Raw genomic sequence first — 21,143 nt, 5'->3', positions numbered from 1 at the left:
CATCCAATCAGTGGCGGGCGGTGGCAGAGAAGAGCTTTCTTATGTACTGTTAACGTGCAGAGTGGTCTCATTATGCTACTGCTAGCGGACCACTCTGCCAACTGCACGCTCCCGGCACCATGGCTCTGCACTGTGATCACTCAGCTCCTTTGCTCGGCACATCTCGCGATATCATGCTGTGTTCTGTGTGCCGAGAAAAGCATCTGCGCCTTTCCTAATCAAGTCCAATCAGTTTAATTAAACACAGATGAACTCCAGTGAAGATCAGAAGGAAATGGAGAGCCTGGGAGTTAAATATGACTCAGCAATGGATCTGATGACCATGTGATATTTCAGTTTTTCTTGTTTAATAGATTAGCAAAAATATCTACATTTCAGTTTTTTTCTGTCCAGAAGGGGGAACAGCCACCCATAGTAGCATCAGAAAACAGCCCCTACAGCCTTATATACTATGAACCCATAGTAGCAATAGAACAGAGCCACCCATAGTAGCATCAAACAACAGCCACCCATAGTAGTATCAGACAACAGCCACCTATAGTAGCCTCAGAACATAGATACCCACTGTAGTCTCAGGGCAAAGCCACCCACTGTAGCCTCAGTATCGAGCCACCCACTGTAGTCTTAGGACAGAGCCACTGACCGTAGTCTTAGGACAGAGCCACTGACAGTAGTCTTAGGACAGAGCCACCCACTGTAGTCTTAGGACAGAGCCACCCACTGTAGTCTTAGGACAGAGCCACCCACTGTAGTCTGAGAACAGAGCCACCCACTGTAGTCTTAGGACAGAGCCACCCACTGTAGTCTGAGAACAGAGCCACCCACTGTAGTCTGAGAACAGAGCCACCCACTGTGGTTTGAGGACAGAGCCACCCACTGTAGTCTGAGGACAGAGCCACCCACTGTAGTCTGAGGACAGAGCCACCCACTGTAGTCTTAGGACAGAGCCACCCACTGTAGTCTTAGGACAGAGCCACCCACTGTAGTCTGAGAACAGAGCCACCCACTGTAGTCTTAGGACAGAGCCACCCACTGTAGTCTGAGAACAGAGCCACCCACTGTAGTCTTAGGACAGAGCCACCCACTGTAGTCTGAGAACAGAGCCACCCACTGTAGTCTGAGAACAGAGCCACCCACTGTGGTTTTAGGACAGAGCCACCCACTGTAGTCTGAGAACAGAGCCACCCACTGTAGTCTGAGAACAGAGCCACCCACTGTAGTCTGAGAACAGAGCCACCCACTGTAGTCTGAGGACAGAGCCACCCACTGTAGTCTTAGGACAGAGCCACCCACTGTAGCCTTAGGACAGAGCCACTAACTGTAGTCTTAGAACAGAGCCACCGACTGTAGTCTTAGAACAGAGCCAACCAATGTAGCCTCAGGACATATCCACCCACTGTAGTCTTAGGACAGATCCACCCACTGTAGTCTGAGGACAGAGCCACCCACTGTAGTTTAAGAACACAGCTACCTATAGTAGCCTAAGAACAGAGACAAATAACAGCCTCATATCAGAGAAACCTATAGTAGTGCGAGAATACAGCACCCAAAGTAGCCTCAGATCAGAGTCATCCTATACTGTATGCCATACATCAGCTAAACAGCTTATAGTGTGAGCCAATACTTTTGGCTTTCTGAATTTACAATAAGGGTTACATTCAAAAACAGTGATACATAAACGTATGTCTATTGGTTATACAACATTCTGACTAGAAACTACAGACATCACACTAACCTGTCCATTCTTCTGTTTTATCTTCTCGATATCTTCATCTATTTGCTCAACTGACTGATTTCTATGACTCTTTGATACAAATACATCTTTGGTTTCCTGTAGAGTCTTTTCTTTTACATCTGACATCATCATATCAAAAACAGATGGAGATCTTCTTCCATTTCCACTTGTCTCTTTGTTCCCATTACCATCTTCTTCTCCGACCTGAAGATCTAGAGTGTTGAAATATTCAGTGAACAAGATGGCACCTAAATATAACGACCTAATATAGGATTTATGCTTGTCCTTTAAATGTTTTGCTTGTTTTGTAACCAGTCATCTGGTTTACAGTATCCTGTCCTGTCTTAGGCCAGCATAATGCGGTGCTGGAGGTAGCACTGGATGTTTGGCGTCTTGCACACAACTGTAAATGTCGTCTGTGAGCTAACCTCAAAAATGGCAGCTAGCTCGCAGGTACCAATGACTTCCATTATGCACAATCACTGTGTAGTGAGCACACCTTGTCTCACCGCACCGCCTGGCTGCTGCACCGCAAGTTATAGAGCAGGTCCTATTTTAAGGATTTGTAGTGTGGCCACTCACCTCTACCTGGCTGAAATGGACTGAAAACGTTCCCCTGTTTGTGGCCCATTTTAAGTAGACAGCCTACTCCCCTGGATATTCACAAGCCGGCCTATCTTGCCTACTCCTCTGGATATTCATGAGCCAGCCTACGTTACCTACTTCCCTGGATATTCGTGAGCCAGCCTACCCAGCCTACTCCTCTGAATATTCATGAGCCAGCCTACCTTACTTACTCCTCTGAATATTCATGAGCCAGCCTACCCTTCCCACTCCCCTGGATACTCATGAGCCAGCCTACCCAGCCTACTCCTCTGGATATTCATGAGCCAGCCTACCCTACCTACTCCCCATGCATATTCACAAGCCTGCCTACCCTGCCTACTCCAATTGATATTCATGAGCCAGCCTACCCTACCTACTCCCCTGGATATTCATGAGCCATCCTACCCTGACCACTCCCCTGGATATTCACAAAAAAGCCTACCCTGCCTAGTTGCCTTGTCTCCTGGATATTAATGAGCCAGCCTATCCCACCTATTCACATGCCAGTCTACCCTGCCTACTCAACTGGATATTGTGCCAGCCTACCCTCTCTACTCCTTTGGATCCCATGGATATGCACAAGCTAGCCTAGTCTGTTAACTCATCTTCAAAGGTGCAGAACCGCCACTCCCCTGGATATCTATAAGTCAGTCTACCAACCTACTCCACTGGATATTCCGAAATCAGCCTATCCCACCTATCAAAATATTACCCAGACCTATTATACAATAATATATAATATTCTATTGTATGGAAACTGCAAAACATCCAGTACAATGCTATAACTAAGATGTCTGTCACTACTTTGTGCTTCCCTAATATAAAACAGGTAATCCAAAGTTAGTGAAGACAAATACATAAAAGTGAGATATGATAGAATATATAGAATATAGTGCAGCACATGTGTTTCTTCAAATCAGCGGAAATTATAATCTTCTCAAGTACAATGACATCACCGGGGAGGCTCACATCATAAAAGTACTTATCAATCATGAAGAAGAGGAGGCAGCTGAGCCCTCTTACTGTGCAGCAGATGGACAGCAAAGTATGGCCATGAATAACAAGAAAAATGTAAAAAAGAACTCCTTTATATACAGAAATGTTCATGATATACATCTGAAATTGAATAAACTAAGTGATTAGTTGTACTGACAAGATATTTCCCCAAATCCGAACATTGAAATAAGCCCCAACCCAAGTACCAGGTGCTCCGGCCTTACTGAATACCGGATCATGCCTTATACTACAAGGATTTCATCCTCAACCTACAAATAGTATTGGCAAAAATAAGTTAATGGACATTTATAAAAATAAAATATGTATAAAAATAATCAAGATTGTTTGAGGACATTAATAAAATCTATGGAAAAATAAAATAAATAACTATAATATACAGATAGTTGCTATATGTCCGCTCCCAAAATACTGCCCAATGGTAATAAAACTCTTTGGACATGGGGACTGTAACATGGCTCAACATTACTCCCTCTCCTCGCTCGCCTGCTTCTCCTGTACAAATGCAACCTCAGGTTTATTTTAGGAACATTTTTATTCTCAGTGAAGATCCCTATAAGTAATATTAATACTATCCAGAATTAACAAAAATTCTTGAAACATATTCAGTGTCCTAGTATCACATCCCAGTAGTGCTACAGTAACACAGTAGCAAGGATTTCTGTGACTATGTATAAGACAAGTACAGTGTGTTTCTCTCTAGTTGTGGAAAATATGAAAATATGTTTTCCAGGATGGGACAAGGAAAATATTTCCTCTTAGCTACCTTGTAAGGCAGCCTCCTTACCATTACGCATGACTTTCAGGAAGCCTTATGACATTAAAGCCAAACCAGTATATCTATTCCAATAGGAACATATTCCTAGTTGTAGACAGCACTGTTTTGATGTGGTTGCATCTCTTCAGTACAGTGTAGGGAACTTGTTTACCTGAGTGAGAGATTTTTTTTTCCTTATGCCATCCTGGAAAGCCTATTAGCATATCTCCCAGCATACCCAAGTGGAGCATCAATGGCTTGAATTCACCAAAGGCCATTGGAAGAAAATCTCTTTATAGTTGTGTGATGTGTTGTGTGATGGTGATCTACTTGTGAAATTATTTCTTGTTTTTATTGCAGTTTGCCATTCACTGGCTGTGCTGTCATTAAGTGGAGGCTGGGAAGATTTCTTCTATCGGATCCCCTGCCAGCACATTCTTGAACTTCACGTCGGCCAAAGTCTACAACAGTGTCCTGAAAGAAGATATATGCAGCGTGCCCATCTACCAACTGCGATAATTGTATGCATCATGTAACATCATCTATTAAAGTGTTGTGCCTCCACCTAGTGGACAATTTTCTAGGATTACTGAGCTAGTAGTCTAGTATTAGCCAATATCTAAGGAGGGAACCAAACACCTTCAGTAACATGATTAATAACATTTATATTACAAAATGTCAGAAAATGAAGAATAGGACTCTTCTATCAGACTCTGCTTTAGTGAAAAGGTCCTAAGATGGTAATTCTGCAAGTGCAAAGCATAAGTCATCAAACATTTCATCCACAGAGGTAAATCTATTCCGACAACGTATCATATCATGCGCCAAACACATTATCTTACGTCGGAGTGTAATTACCACCGTCTACCTATCACTACACTAGAGACACAAGTCCCCTACACAATGTAATATTGACACATGTCACTTGTGTCCGCTCTGTGATTTTATGCCGAAGATGGACACAACTCGTGATGTGTTAAGGCACATCGGTTTGGCATACATGTGTGACGTAGTCAGGTAGAAATCGCTGCGTGCCACGTTTTTTCTGTTTGTCAGTCACAGAGAAGGCAAATGTGCCGCTTGCCAACATTGATCCCATCGTAATATTGGGATGAGTTTCACCTCCGGCTTTGCCCTACTACAGACGACCAGATATTTGGTATAAAGCTTACACTAAGTCATCAGTCATATTAATAGTTTATCAATCTCTAGTACATGAAGAATCCCTACTCTGTACCTAATGGTTTGGGGGCCCCCAAATATATTTTGAGTAATGGTATTGAAGTGATGTATTACAGTGATGTCTGAAAGTTTTAGGCAATAGTAAGGAGAACACTGCAAAGTAAAAATGCTTTTCATAATGGAAGTGTTAATAGAAGTGTGATAATTTTGGAAATTGTCACTAAACATAAAGAGAATGTCCTCAGGATCTATTTTCAGCGTCCTGGAAAGGATGAACATCATCAAGTCTGTCTGGGATGACATGAAGTGACAGAACTACATGAGCAAGCCTACATCCACAAAAAATCTATGCTTACTTCTAGAATTCTTGAATTAGATTGAATTATTAAAACAGATTAAAGGAAGGATGCAGTGCTACAAGTGCACTCAGGCTGCATTTACACAAACTTAAGCTTGCGGCCATACATACGTCCCCCATAGACAAAATAGATGGCGTGCGGGATCGTACCGCTCTGTACAAGGGGAAAAGATAGGACATGTCATATCTTTCCGCATGTGCACGACCGTACGCCATGCATCTCTATGGAGAGGGGTCACCCTGTCACGTGCAGGCCCTAGCCAGCGGGCACATATTCATAACATGCCATCCGCTCCCTGAAACAGGATTTGTACTTTTTGCTTCTAGTAGAAAACAGAAAAAAATCCTTTAAAATAATCCATTTGCGTAATATTAACGACAAATTTCTCAAAAACTAAGCAAAGTTATCATGTGCGTGTGCTTGGTTTAGGAGCACTGCATCCATGTAGTAGATTTCTCTTAACCATTTCCATTACCATCTGAAAGCAAAAATATATTTTTGAAAACAATTGTATTTTACAGCTTTTTTCCATAACTAGCTAGCACCTTTACCAGAGCAAAAATAGGAGATTTGTTCTGTTCCTACACCTGCATTGGGTTCCTTGCAGTGGATAATTGCACTGAGGCTTCAGGTTATATATTACAATTGTGTAGCAGAACCTGCCAGTATAACACCTCTGAAAACCCAGCTGACATTATTGCAGGTCGTGAAACACAAAAATGAATTTGGCAATAAAAAACATTGCCCGTGGTACAGTACAAAGACGGCTGCTATTTGTTCCAGAATAAATGAAGCATGAAGAATAATCTTCATTGTGAAATGCATCAAATATTTAACTCCCTCTTAGTAATGGTAACCATTTATAATGCTGTAGATGGCACTGCACTACTAAAGGCTATCACCTTGTGTACATAACCCCCCTGTGACTCACTTGTAACACTTGTGTCCTCACTCTTATGTACATTACTAAGCCCTCACTCCTATAAATCATGGCACCCTTCTGTTTGCCCTCCTAAAAACTATTAACCTTTGTGACCCCAAATCTACTGTACATAGTATAAACCCTAATCCTCCACGCCTATATGCTATGACTCTCTGGGTTACCTCTACTATTGTTTATGACACATTGTCAGGCTGGACAAGGACAAAATAATCTTGTCTCTTTAAAACAGTAAAAAAACATTCCTACTCCTTAGGATGCCCACTCTATAACAAGACACCCTAGGCACAGGCCTTCAAGTGGCTTAACAGCAAACACAGCCCTGGAAGTACTGCATGTGATATATCAATTAATTTGCATCTGAATAAAAAACCCAGAGTTTTGCAAACACTAAAAAGTTACAGGTCAATTGCCAAAAAATGCAACAGTTAAAAAGTAAAGCTGTGTTCATACTAGCAGTGAGCTTTCATCATTCTGCTCCATTGAAGGATCCCCTTATAAAGAATGGCTGGACCATTATAAAAGCTCTTTTACCTCTTGTGTCACCCCCTCATCCTCATAGACTGTAAGCAATTGTGTCACCCCTTCCTCCTCATAGACTGTAAGCTCTTGTGTCACCCCTTCATCCTCATAGACGGTAAGTTCTTGTGTCACCTCTTCATCCTCATAGACTGTAAGCTCTTGTGTCACCCCCACATCCTCATATATTGTAAGCTCTTATGTCACCCCCTCATCCTCATAGTCTGTAAGCTCTTGTGTCACCCCCTCATCCTCATAGACTGTAAGCTCTTGTGTCACCTCCTCATCCTCATAGACTGTAAGCTTTTGTGTCACCCGTTCCTCCTCATAGACTGTAAGCTCGTGTCACCCCCTCATTCTCATAGACTGTAAGCTCTTGTGTCACCCGTTCCTCCTCATAGACTGTAAGCTTTTGTGTCACCCCCTCATCCTCGTAGACTGTAAGCTCTTGTGTCACCCCTTCATCTTCATAGATTGTAAGTTCTTGTGTCACCCCTCATCCTTATAGACTGTAAGCTTTTGTGTCACCACCTCATCCTCATAAACTGTAAGCTCTTGTGTCACCTCTTCATCCTCATAGACTGTAAGCTCTTGTGTCACCCCTTCATCCTCATAGACTGTAAGCTTTTGTGTCACCCCTTCCTCCTCATAGACTGTAAGCTATTGTGTCACCCCTTCCTCCTCATAGACTGTAAGCTCTTGTGTCACCTCTTCATCCTCATACTGTAAGCTCTTGTGTCAGCCCCTCATCCTCATAGACTGTAAGCTCTTGTGTCACCCCCTCATCCTCATAGTCTGTAAGCTCTTGTTTCACCCCCTCATCCTCATAGACTGTAAGCTCTTGTGTCACCCCCTCATCCTCGTAGACTGTAAGCTCTTGTGTCACCCCTCATCCTCATAGACTGTAAGCTTTTGTGTCACCCCCTCTTCCTCATAGACTGTAAGCTCTTGTGTCACCCCCTTCATCCTCATAGACTGTAAGCTCTTATGTCACCACCTCATCATCATAAACTGTAAGCTCTTGTGTCACCCCTCATCCTCATAGACTGTAAGCTCTTGTGTCACCTCTTCATCCTCACAGACTGTAAGCTCTTGTGTCACCCCCTTCATCCTCACAGACAGTAAGCTCTTGCCTCACCCCCTCATCCACATAGACTGTAAGCTCTTGTGTCACCCCCTCATCCTCATAGACTGTAAGCTCTTGTGTCACCCCCTCATCTTCACTGACTGTAAGCTTTTGTGTCACCCCTTCCTCCTCATAGACTGTAAGCTCTTGTGTCACCCCCTCATCTTCACTGACTGTAAGCTCTTGTGTCACCCGTTCCTCCTCATAGACTGTAAGCTTTTGTGTCACCCCCTTATCCTCATAGACTGTAAGCTCTTGTGTCACCCCCTCATCCTCATAGACTGTAAGCTTTTGTGTCACCCGTTCCTCCTCATAGACTGTAAGCTTTTGTGTCACCCCTTCCTCCTCATAGACTGTAAGCTCTTGTGTCACCCCCTCATTCTCATAGACTGTAAGCTTTTGTGTCACCCGTTCCTCCTCATAGACTGTAAGCTTTTGTGTCACCCCTTCATCCTCGTAGACTGTAAGCTCTTCTGTCACCCCTTCATCTTCATAGATTGTAAGCTCTTGTGTCACCCCTCATCCTCATAGACTGTAAGCTTTTGTGTCACCCCCTCATCCTCATAGACTGTAAGCTCTTGTGTCACCCCCTTCATCCTCATAGACTGTAAGCTCTTGTGTCACCACCTCATCCTCATAAACTGTAAGCTCTTGTGTCACCTCTTCATCCTCATAGACTGTAAGCTCTTGTGTCACCCCCTCATCCTCATAGACTGTAAGCTCTTGTGTCACCCCCTTCATCCTTAGACAGTAAGCTCTTGTGTCACCCCCTCATCCACATAGACTGTAAGCTCTTCTGTCACCCCTTCATCCTCATAGACTGTAAGCTCTTGTGTCACCCCTTCATCCTCATAGACTTTAAGCTCTTGTGTCACCCCTAATGCTTATAGACTGTAAGCTCTTGTGTCACCCCTTCATACTCATAGACTGTAAGCTCTTGTGTCACCCCTAATGCTTATAGACTGTAAGCTCTTCTGTCACCCCTTCATACTCATAGACTGTAAGCTCTTGTGAACCCCTAATGCTTATAGACTGTAAGCTCTTCTGTCACCCCTTCATACTCATAGACTGTAAGCTCTTGTGTACCCCTAATGCTTATAGACTGTAAGCTCTTCTGTCACCCCTTCATACTCATAGACTGTAAGCTCTTGTGTACCCCTAATGCTTATAGACTGTAAGCTCTTCTGTCACCCCTTCATACTCATAGACTGTAAGCTCTTGTGTAAGCATTTTTTCTGTCACCCCATCCTCCTCATAGACTGTAAGCCTTTGTGTCACCACTTCATCCTCATAGATTCTAAGCCTTTGTGTCACCACTTCATCCTCATAGACCGTAAGCTCTTGTGTCACCCCTTATCCTCATAGACTGTAAGCTCTTGTGTCACCCGTTATCCTCATAGACTGTAAGCTCATGTGTCACCCCCTCATCCTCATAGACTGTAAGCTCTTGTGCCACCCCTCATGCCTATAGACTGTAAGCTCTTGTGTCACCCCCTCATCCTCATAGACTGTAAGCTCTTGTGTCACCTCCTCATCCTCATAGACTGTAAGCTCTTGTGTCACCCCCTCATCCTCATAGACTGTAAGCTCTTGTGTCACCTCCTCATCCTCATAGACTGTAAGCTCTTGTGTCACCCCCTTCATCCTCATAGACTGTAAGCTCTTATGTCACCACCTCATCATCATAAACTGTAAGCTCTTGTGTCACCCCTCATCCTCATAGACTGTAAGCTCTTGTGTCACCTCTTCATCCTCACAGACTGTAAGCTCTTGTGTCACCCCCTTCATCCTCACAGACAGTAAGCTCTTGCGTCACCCCCTCATCCACATAGACTGTAAGCTCTTGTGTCACCCCTTCATCCTCATAGACTGTAAGCTCTTGTGTCACCCCCTCATCCTCATAGACTGTAAGCTCTTGTGTCACCCCCTCATCCTCATAGACTGTAAGCTCTTGTGTCACCATCATCCTCATAGACTGTAAGCTTTTGTGTCACCCCTTCCTCCTCATAGACTGTAAGCTCTTGTGTCACCCCCTCATCCTCATAGACTGTAAGCTCTTGTGTCACCCCCTCATCTTCACTGACTGTAAGCTCTTGTGTCACCCCCTCATCCTCATAGTCTGTAAGCTCTTGTGTCACCCCCTTATCCTCATAGACTGTAAGCTCTTGTGTCACCCCCTCATCCTCATAGACTGTAAGCTTTTGTGTCACCCGTTCCTCCTCATAGACTGTAAGCTTTTGTGTCACCCGTTCCTCCTCATAGTCTGTAAGCTCTTGTGTCACCCCCTTATCCTCATAGACTGTAAGCTCTTGTGTCACCCCCTCATCCTCATAGACTGTAAGCTTTTGTGTCACCCCTTCCTCCTCATAGACTGTAAGCTCTTGTGTCACCCCCTCATCCTCATAGACTGTAAGCTTTTGTGTCACCCGTTCCTCCTCATAGACTGTAAGCTTTTGTGTCACCCCTTCATCCTCGTAGACTGTAAGCTCTTCTGTCACCCCTTCATCTTCATAGATTGTAAGCTCTTGTGTCACCCCTCATCCTCATAGACTGTAAGCTTTTGTGTCACCCCCTCATCCTCATAGACTGTAAGCTCTTGTGTCACCCCCTTCATCCTCATAGACTGTAAGCTCTTGTGTCACCTCCTCATCCTCATAGACTGTAAGCTCTTGTGAGCAGGGCCCTCACTGCTATTGTTCCATATGACTGTTTGTCCTCTGTAATGTAATATTATATTTATTATTATATTATATCTCCCCTCTTATTTGTAAAGCGCTAACGCGAATACGATGGTGCTATATAAATATAAATAATTTTTATTATAAAGAGGGCAATAAATGTGTCCAAAACACACACCGACTAAAATGTTGACATCTGGGCTTCCAGTGTGCCATCTGACACTGATGTGATTGTGGCTCAAGAAAGCCGCACTTCTGTGTCGATCGCCAGGCGGAAACAATATAGTTAAAATAGCTCCTTACTAAGAATGTAATGGAGAGACTGTACGTTCCCTGCAGAATACGAATATACGAGCAATGCTGTAGTAAACATTTCCTAACACTTGGCAACTCTCTTTGAAGTTGTGGTTTCTCATACCAAGACAGATTTAACAAGAATATTGTCTTTGCCAACTCTTAAATTTAGATCCTTCTTGTATGACAAATAAGGCTGAAAATAGTTAATTGTCATCGCGAAGACAATGAGAAGAACACTGGGAAATCATGTGTGAAAAGCAGATACAGCTCAGTTTTCAGGAAAACATGGGTGTAACTACGGCCATAGCTACAGCAGGCAGTACAGATCCCAGGCGTGAGATGGGGGGGGGGGCACTAGGGAGAAACCAGCTCTTATCTGTGTGGGATGCACCAGGTTTCTTCCTTATATGTCGCCCCTCTCTACTCAGTGCCACCCATCTACACAATGAGTGACATCCTCTATGTAAATAAGGTGTAGAAAGAAGAAAGCGGGCTCAAAGCTCAGAGAAGCTCATTTGCATAAAGTAAAAAATGTATGTCTGTAAAACCTATCAGATGCCCTGGACCATATTCTCTTTACTTGTGAGCGGGTAGACTCTTTGTATGTGTCATTTTGCTGTAGAAAGTTAATAACAGGAAACCTTATCCTTAATAATGAACTATATTTCACGCTTGTTAATAATACATGACTTATGCTATGAAGAAAGGCAGTCCATTTGTTCTGTACCTTTTGCTGTCTCCGCTGTATTTCCCACAGAAATGGTCCTGTTATTCTTGTCAGGGGTTATTGACAGAGGCATAAATCTTGATTTCGGTGAAGGTGGGCTTGAAAGTCGATGTCCCTGTAAGTTGACATAATGGAAATGATTATTAAGAAATTACATTACAGGCGGTCCCCTACTTAAGAACACCCGACTTACAGATGACCCTAGTTACAAACGGACCTCTGTATGTTGGTAAACATAAAGTGTAATAAAGTGTTATTCTTAATCCTGGTTCATATGACAATCCAACATTTTTAAAATCCAAATGTCACAGAGACCAAAAAAAATCTGGCTGGGGTTACAATTATAAAGTATACAGTTTCGACTTACATACAAATTCAACTTAAGAACAAACCTAAAGAACCTATCCTGTACGGAACCCAGAGACTGCCTGTATATTATAATAATTTACTTCAAACTGATTCTTATAGGAGTATCTTACATACTGTAGATCTGCTGTGTCTAACGCCTCCTACTATAACCTCTAGCACCATCTAGTACCATACCAGGGGCGCAACTGCCCCGTTACCTGACCTTACACTAAAGAGTGTGGGTGTGTACCAATATACACATATTATGCTGCCCATTGTACAGCAAAATATGTATATAAACCATATGTGATGTATTTATGCTGTATCTGTGATGTATACATGCTGTATGTGTATATGGTGTATGGTGTCTATATATATGGCACTGTATGCATGTGTATATGTGTGTACATAAATGTGGGATTGAAACTCGCATGTGTGAGTATACAAATATGTATATTTCAGTGGGAAGCCTGCTATACGCCCTGTTACATACTGTACTTCTGCTGTATATAACACCTTCTCTGCTCTCCTCACCTCCTCGGAAATCCCTATACAGGACTATACTGTTTATTTATATGGCCTGAGGGTCAGCTGGTCAACATTTCATTGACCTTTAACCATGGGGTCTGACTTCATTTATTAGTACTTATTGTATGATATAAGTAATGTAATCTACTGTATCTAGATGTATGCAGCTCCTGAAGCCATATGACGGTGAGGTCGTGTTACATTAGTGATTCATGTGTATAAAGTACCAGCCGCATGTCATGTCATTGATAATAACATTCAGTGTACTGTCAGGTGTTATCAGATGTGACAAGGTGAAAACAGGGTCGGGCGGAGTGTATACAGGAAAATACAGATACAGAAGATAGTGAGAAAAGAGAAATTAAAAGGTAAGTACAGAACGTAAGTCGTACTATATAAAGATATACGGTATAAGGAATTCTCTACTTCAGAATGATTTTGCAGAAACCTTAGTACAGATTCTTCCCCGTATATAACATATGTCACAGCTATAGTCCATGGCCGGTCATAACACAATCTGGTTACAAATGTGTCACTTGGTTTCTTGCTATAAATTCTGACCCTGAGATCAAAATGGTGCAACAGAAATCTGGATTCATCCGGTATCTAATAAAGTGGGCACTTTTAGAAAACATGGGTATAAGTAAAGACGCTAATAGGGTCACCCATATTATACTTACCCTTAAAAAGATTGCAGGAGCAGAGGGTGACCCCTTGTCAGAAGGACTCCCCCTCAAACCACTGATATGGGAGTGGCTATGATGGCCTCCTCCATCTGCTAGGAAGGAGGTCCTGAGGTCCAGGAAGTCCTGAGTCCTACTGCCCGGGAGGGGTCATGTGACCTGCAGCTCCTGGTAGCGAACAGGAAACTTTAAAAGGGTAAGGGCTCATTCATACGACTGTCTACGGGACATATATCTGGCCAAAAATATAAATCCCCAAAGACAGCAATGGTGGCGCAGCAGCGCTTTATCTTTCCCCATGTGTGCATCCGTGCAACGCTGTTTTCTATGGAGAGGAGAGGGGTGAGCAGAGCTCATCCCTCCTCTTCTCCAGCGCGCTGACGTATGCATTGTGAATGTAGCCCAAGTATAACACAGGTGACTCTATTAGTGTCTTATACCCTTTAAAAGTTTTTTATAAGTGGCATTCCCCTTTAAACTTCTGTACCACTACATGATGCCGATATGGTTCATTTTGGGTTTATTTTTCTATGAAGAAAGTACCTACGAGCAGCTTGAAACCTAGGCAATTGCTCTGGGCCTTGGAGTTCAGGGGTGACTTTTTGGCCTTCGACACTGAGGGTGGAGCAGACATAACTTGGGGCCCCAGAATTGCCAAATCTGCCTTATGAAATCTGTGACAATATAGCATTGCTGTAGCGGGTAACAGGTGCTATATACAGGTTAACGTGACTAACATAACCGGTTATGCAGACATGATAACTCAATCTGTAGCGATAACTTATACCACACACTTTCAGTCATGAATAAACTATTGATACATCTGTATGTCTAACTTTCTAATAAATTTTGATAAAAGCTAATTAATCGCAACCCAATACCCTGCAGTAGAAAAGTGTCTGCAACCGAATACTATTTGGCCCTCTCAAAGAGTTGGTCAGCCCTCAACAACCTAATACTGGCCACTAATATTCAGATACACAAAGTTTTAATGAAACTAGCAAAAAACTATTTTTTTTTGTATGTGATTCATGTAATACAAAAATATACAAATTTCCTCGGCTTTACATCAAACCTCCGTAATTGCCTTGTTAAACTACATTGCGTGCAGGGAGCGCTCAGAGACATCTCAAGGGATTACGACACTTGACATTTATAGTTCATGCGTCTTTACTGCAGTTCTTCACAATCCGATTTCCATTGTTTATCATTAAGTCCTTCTTGAAGGGTCGGTAATGGCAATTTTACTAGTAGATTGTGTTCCGGTTGGTTAATAGGATGACATCAAAGTTATATTTTGTGCTGGCTGAAGGACATGTACAGGGTACAGGTAGGTGAGTCACTATAGCGAGGACTAAGAACTTAGTGACAACTATAAAGCATTGTTCCCCTCACTCGCTGCTATATACACTTTGAATTGTCCTTTTTAAGTTACTACTTGTAATATTTAAAGGGAACTTATAACCTGCCTTATATGAGTATTGACATAAACCCTGATTTAGGATGGGGACAGATGGGGCAGCTGTTTTAGCTGATATTCAACAGCATTTCCTACTTCTTGCTGCGGCAGAGGATGCAGAGTTTAGCATTATGTTCCATTTTGCCCCGTGATTCAAAGCTAACTTGCAGCTAGTTTCCCCGGTCCAGGTGCAGACGAATGTGTGAAGCCGTGGAGATGGGCGTATATGTTAGCCCACTATGCACATGCTGCAGCGCCAGGATTGTAACCGTTCTTACAGTACCAGTGCTGCAGTTTGGCTAGCAGACAGGGAGTCCTTGCATCATATTTCTCTATGATGCAAAGACTCCCGTCTTGTGCAATGTGTGCAGTCCATAGGATCGGATCAAAAAACCGGTCCATTTTCCAGGCTTGTCTGCATTTGTCTGCAGTCAACACATAACTACATGATGTTGTTGTGGAAGAGGTTTCCCCAAGTTTGCATGTTATCCCAATGATAGGGGACAACAAGCTGATTGGTGACTTCTGGGAACCATACTGAGCAAGATAACAGAATACAGTAATCAAGGGAAGAGGTGGATCAGTAGGTCGTGCATGCACCTACCTCTCTGTTCTATCATGTAGAAATGATGAAAATTACTGAGCACATTACTAGGCTATCTACAGTGCTAGAGATAGAGGAGCGCTGTGCTCTGCAATTTTCGTCACCCTCATACTATTGTATAGAACGGCAGGACACATGCTCGACCTGCCACTATACCTATTAGAGAAAACAGAACAGAAGTGAAGGGTCCATGGTTGGCCCTTGGTAGCTGAGGTACACCTTGTGGGTGTACGTTTTAAGTGTTTTAAACATTTTTTTTGCTGTCCTGTCTCTTTAGTGTCAATAGAATGTGTTTAATAAACTTTGTATGATACTTTCCAGTCCTGTGTCTGCATCCAACTGTTCTTTTTGTGTATGGTTTCATTTAATAGTTTGATGGCACCGAATACAGCTGTCTGCAGTATATAAAAGCCTTTATAGAGAAGGAACTGCCAGGTGTTGGCAACGTAGGAGCAGCTTCCACCCAATTGAGTTTTGACAGTGCTAGACAACGGTTCTGGAGATTTGTGTAACACTACCTTTGTATGTGTAGAAAGTAGAAAAGACAGTGAGAAGTGAACCTGTAATCTAGGTTTGCAGTTCCTGCAAGTGCTATTGGCTAGTTTTCATCCTGAAGAGCTTTCTGCTCTTTGCAATGACTGCTCCATAGCCCATTCTGCTCTGAGTGACTGCTGTAAGTAGTAAATCCTGATACAGCTTCTACATACAGCAGATGGGAGAGGCTGTGCAGCAACACCTGACAGAGAGCAGAAAGCTCTTCAAGCAGAAAGAACCGCCCAGAGCCCTGTATAACCATTCACACTAAAGAATGGTAATACAGATCTCCAGGGCTTATACCTGGCCAGAGCTTTGTATAGTCAAAGCTTCTAAAGGATTCCCTTTAAAGGAGACCAATCACCAACATTTTACCACCCTAACTAACTATGCCTTCTGATAAAGGGTTACAAGTCCTCCCCGTACCACCAAAAATTAGCTGCCAGTGAGGCACTGTACATTAATTATATCCATTTTTCTGATATGCAAATCATCTTTCCTGACTCATGTCTGCTGGCTGGGACTCTTCTCCTCTCCCAGGCTGGCAATGAACCATGCCCAATTATTTTCACTTATAGCTCTGTGTCTTTTCAAATTACTGCTTTTCCCCCTTGGACTTAGGGACTGTCTGCTAATATTCAACTACAGACAATATAAACCTCTAATACTCCTAGGAAATATTTATTTACACGGTGCCTTGTGTTACATTCATATCATGATGTGAGCAGAGTGACATCATTGCAGGTCCTTTAGCCTTCTAACAATAGCAAACTGTACACCACATATGTGATTACATGAAATCACAGCAGCTTCCATGTAGGATGGAGAGGAGTAGTAGTCACTTCAGTGACTTCATGTGGTCAGATACATGCTTGGGGTACTATTTGCTATTGTTAAGAGGCTAAAGGGCGTGTGATTATGTCACTCTCGTCACATGACCTGAACTGCTAAACAGAAAGAAGGCATAAGGGATGGGGAGTATTAGATGGGAGGGGCCGCCAGAGCAGGACAAGCCCCCCTCTTATGCCAGGTAATATAAGAAAAGGTGTTTTATACAGATGTAAGCAAAACAATTTTTAGCTAAAAGAAGGGTGTCAGTTAGTTATTAGGGCTCTATAGGAACCTGTCACTGGCTGTACATGTGAAAATGTGGCGACGGCTTCCCTTTATATTGTCACCAAATAAAATAATGCCCCTTAAATGGTCTAGGGGTTATCTTCCACATATTTACAATATGTAAAGATTTTTTTAGAATGCAAAATCTTTTTGCTTTAGAAATAATCCCGTTTCTAAGCGCTCATCCGCAGACTATAATTGTCATCATGTACCTACAATCATAATCACCGCATCCAGGGCGAGGACCATTTACTCTGGCTGCAGGCTTTCAAACATAATGTACAAAATGGAAAAAGTTCTAATTAGAGCAATGAGTTCTAACATTTTCTTCTGACAAACAGACGCATAGAGTTGTGAACATTGTAATTACCTCTGGGCTAGATCTCTCAGAGAAAGACTGGGTCTTAGACGTAGAAACTTTGTCATTAAGTCTCATTAGAGAAGACGGAGCAGAAAGCGAAGTCTGTTTGTCACCCGAGTATTTTCCCTCTGCTTTGTCTTCCAGGTGACTGCTTCTTCCAGACAAGTTGCTGTGCAGTGGAGTAGACTTCAAGCTTTCATCGGATAAGGAAATGCCAAAACCTTGAGCTAGAAATGAATGACAATTACATAAGTAACAAAAAAACAATAGAATTTTAATCATGATTTGACGACTTGAAGTCAAACCACACATTGAATGAAAACCACATTATACAGGTAAGAAGGTACTTTACTGCCACCTTCAGATTGAAGAAAAACACTTCAATGCCCTGGAAATATGGTTATCATGTCCTGCTATAAAGAGAAAATATGGCACATCTTGGGCTCTAGGGTGGAGATCTATCAGTCCTTCTACGCCATAAACTGGTGTAGAAGCACTTGAATCATTGCAATTTCTTGCGCAAAGCAAGAAATTGCAATTGTTTTTGTGACTATGCCACCTTTATGCCATCTGAGTGTAGAGGGAGAGGCACAGCGTCAGAGAGGGCAGGCATGGGTTCTGGTACTGCATCTGTGGACTAGCCATAAACTGCAAACTTTAAGTAATGAAGTTTGCAGGGTTTTTCCAAAATTGCCCCGATAGTGTATCTGCCGTGGCCAAAGCCTTGTGATATATCTGCCACCGTGGGTGCATAGGGTCTATATCGATTGTGCGCATGGAGCACCTGCTATGATAAATGTGACCCCCCCCCCCCCGTGTTTTGTGTTTTAAAACGATATCCCTTGGGGCAGATTTTCATTAGGCAGTATATTACTTTAGTTATTGGAGTGTCTAAGCCCTTTAGATGTCTTTCCTATACTACTGAGAAACAGTATTTTATGTGCACTTTATAATTCTGTCTACCACATCTGGAGTCACATGATATATGTGGAGTAAGTTGTCTAAAGTGAAAGCTGGAGTGGGTTGGCATAAAATTACAAATTTGACACAAATTGTCAGATGCGACAATTGTGAGACATTTTGGGTGAGATTTATCAGTGCTTATATTTCTAATATAACAACAATGAAATAGTCGCAAAAAAGTCGATTGTGACTATTCTCCCCTTCATGCCACCTCCACCTGACCAATTCCTGTGGTAGTCACAGGGGTTGGGCTTTGGTTTGGATGCATTTCAAAAAAACAACATGTGACTTGTCTGAGCTCCAGGCTGCCTCCATCTTTGTGCTCCTGTACAGCTCTGCCCCCCCTCCCCCCACTGATGTCAGCGGAGCAGTCTGTGAGCTCTGTGAAGTAGCAGGAGGAGCTGTACAGGAGCACAAAGGTGGGGGCTAAGCTCTGAGGAATGAGTAACACAGACAAGTCACATGCTGTTTTTTGAAATGCATCCAATGCATCCAGCCTCTGTGACTACCCCAGGATTTTGTCAGGGTGCAAGGTAAGTTATAACACACAATTATATTGTAACGCAAATTCTTAGAAAAGTCAGATGTGCACTGCAGGAGTCATGCGCTTTACAATTTGTCTTTAATGAAAATGAGGTCCCTGGTGACAAGTTCCCTTTAATCTAAAGAGCTGTCTGTTTTTACATAGTCAATTGTAATTATTTCCCCATAACTTGTAAGTCTTCTGAGTCTGTGGAGACAGAGGACTCAATAATAAATGCACAAGCCTGTGCTGCCATCTAGTGCTGAACACCAGCACTGCAGTACATTGCTTTTGCTAGAGAATTTTCTAAACTAGATCTATAAAATTAACAGTGGTTTGAGAAAATACATAAATAAGTCTCTTACATGAAGCCGAGCTTTTAATCCTGGATTCTCTTGGCTTTGGCACAGGTCTCCTTGCAGCCTCTTCTGATTCTACTTCGGTGAATAGACCTGATTTCGAGAAGCCATCTACATAGTCGCCTTGTTTGATATTTTCTGTGCTCCTGCTTCTCCCTGAAGACCTGCTGAAGCTTCTCTCTGCTTCTTTGCTTTTCTTGAGGAAGTGTGTTTTACCATATGCGTCCTCTTCATCGTCAGAGAAGTGGAAGTTCTGAATGTCTTTTTGCAGTTTTGACTCAAATGTTTTGGTTTTTCCAAAGGACTCCTCTAAGCTATCTAAAAGACAGAAAAAGTTAGTCTTTAAACTTCTGAAACCAGCACAGTAAGAAGCATAGGGCCAAAAATACTACAGCTGCCTACTTATTCCATAGGTAAAGAGGTTCTCCCATTACAGGGACGTTTCTATATCAGCAAATAAATATTACTATTTATATAGTGAAAAGTTTTAAGATTTTCCAATGAAGTTTCTGTCTCAGTTCCTCATGGTATTCCAGATCTCTGCTTGCTGTCATTATATAGAAATCTTCATTGTTTAATTCCTTTGGATTCCGTTCCCCTACTTAAGAACACCCGACTTACAGACGACCCCTAGTTACAAACGGACCTCCTTACCGTACTTTAGTCCCAGGCTTAATTGTCTGCAGTTAAAGGGGTATTCCCATCTGGGCATTTACATTTAATTTAATTCATTTGCCATATGTAAACATTTCTTCAATTGGATGTTATAAAAATAAAATGTTCCTGTGTGAAGATAATTTCTCATAAATGTAGTCATGTTGTCCCTTAGAAACGAGATGGCTTCCTCGGATACGACCACCTCACATTTTGGCAGCAGTGGCTAGACATGCGCTATTGAGTCCTGCCTGACCACCTGGATTCAGCAATTATTACTACAGGACAGATGTGCGACATACAGTAACTTCCGGATATTTCCGGATATACAAAAACCTTTTGTTTCTTTTTGCAATCCCTCCACCAGAGGTGGCCGTATCCAAGGACACAGTCTTGTTTCTAAGGAACCATATGACTACATTTATAAGAAATTATCTTTACCCAGGTAAAATTTTTTTTAATAACATCCAATTGAAGAAATGTTTATTAATGGCAGATTAATGAAACAGAATGTGAATGCCCAGATGAGAATACCCCTTTAAGCTTAATTGTTTATTGTGTCAGCATACTCAGTCAGTGTTGAGTGGACTGGAGGGTGGGTTACTGGTTGTAACTCCCCATGTGGCAATAAGAGACAGGGTTTCTTTATTCGCAAAGATTATTCACAACTTGTTTCGCACTATGCAAAGTGCATTATCAGATCTAGTTTTGTAGGTTGCTCTTGTATCGTAAAAGCCCCACAGTGCTACAGATTCCCATGCTGTTACACTGTCTCCCCTCCCCTCTCAGCACTCCCACCCCCAACCTCCGCCTGATGTAATCTCACTGCAGAAGCAGAGAAAGTTTCAGCACACAGGGGACGGGGGATGTACTCCTGCACAGTGTAACAGTCTGTAAAACTGCAGCATGGAGGAGCTCTGGTAACACATCATTTTAAAGTTGCTTTTAGAAGGATGGATGGATAACAAATATATGAAGATGAAAACAGTCACAGTCCTGGAATCCATGAGTGTCCCTGGTTTTTCATGCTTTATTTTTATATGTGGGAATGAGAATCATCTATGGATAAAA

General features: G+C 42.5%; 1 protein-coding gene across 3 annotated transcripts in view; it reads right to left on the bottom strand.

Annotated features, from left to right (window-relative positions):
- The window catches only part of MAP9 (microtubule associated protein 9), a 60,800-nt gene that overhangs the window by 20,775 nt on the left and 18,882 nt on the right, over positions 1-21,143 (bottom strand). For all 3 annotated transcript variants that reach the window (XM_072120865.1, XM_072120856.1, XM_072120847.1), the window contains exons 4-7: positions 19,425-19,736; positions 17,583-17,800; positions 11,941-12,055; positions 1,736-1,947 (exon numbers count right to left, since the gene is read on the bottom strand). In XM_072120865.1, the coding sequence (XP_071976966.1) occupies positions 1,736-1,947; positions 11,941-12,055; positions 17,583-17,800; positions 19,425-19,736 (857 nt within the window). The remainder of the gene's footprint in view (positions 1-1,735; positions 1,948-11,940; positions 12,056-17,582; positions 17,801-19,424; positions 19,737-21,143) is intronic.

Source organism: Engystomops pustulosus, chromosome 1 (assembly GCF_040894005.1).
Source record: "Engystomops pustulosus chromosome 1, aEngPut4.maternal, whole genome shotgun sequence".
NCBI lineage: Eukaryota > Metazoa > Chordata > Amphibia > Anura > Leptodactylidae > Engystomops > Engystomops pustulosus.
Note: the sequence above shows the minus strand (reverse complement) of the source record. Positions and strands in the feature narration are given on the sequence as shown.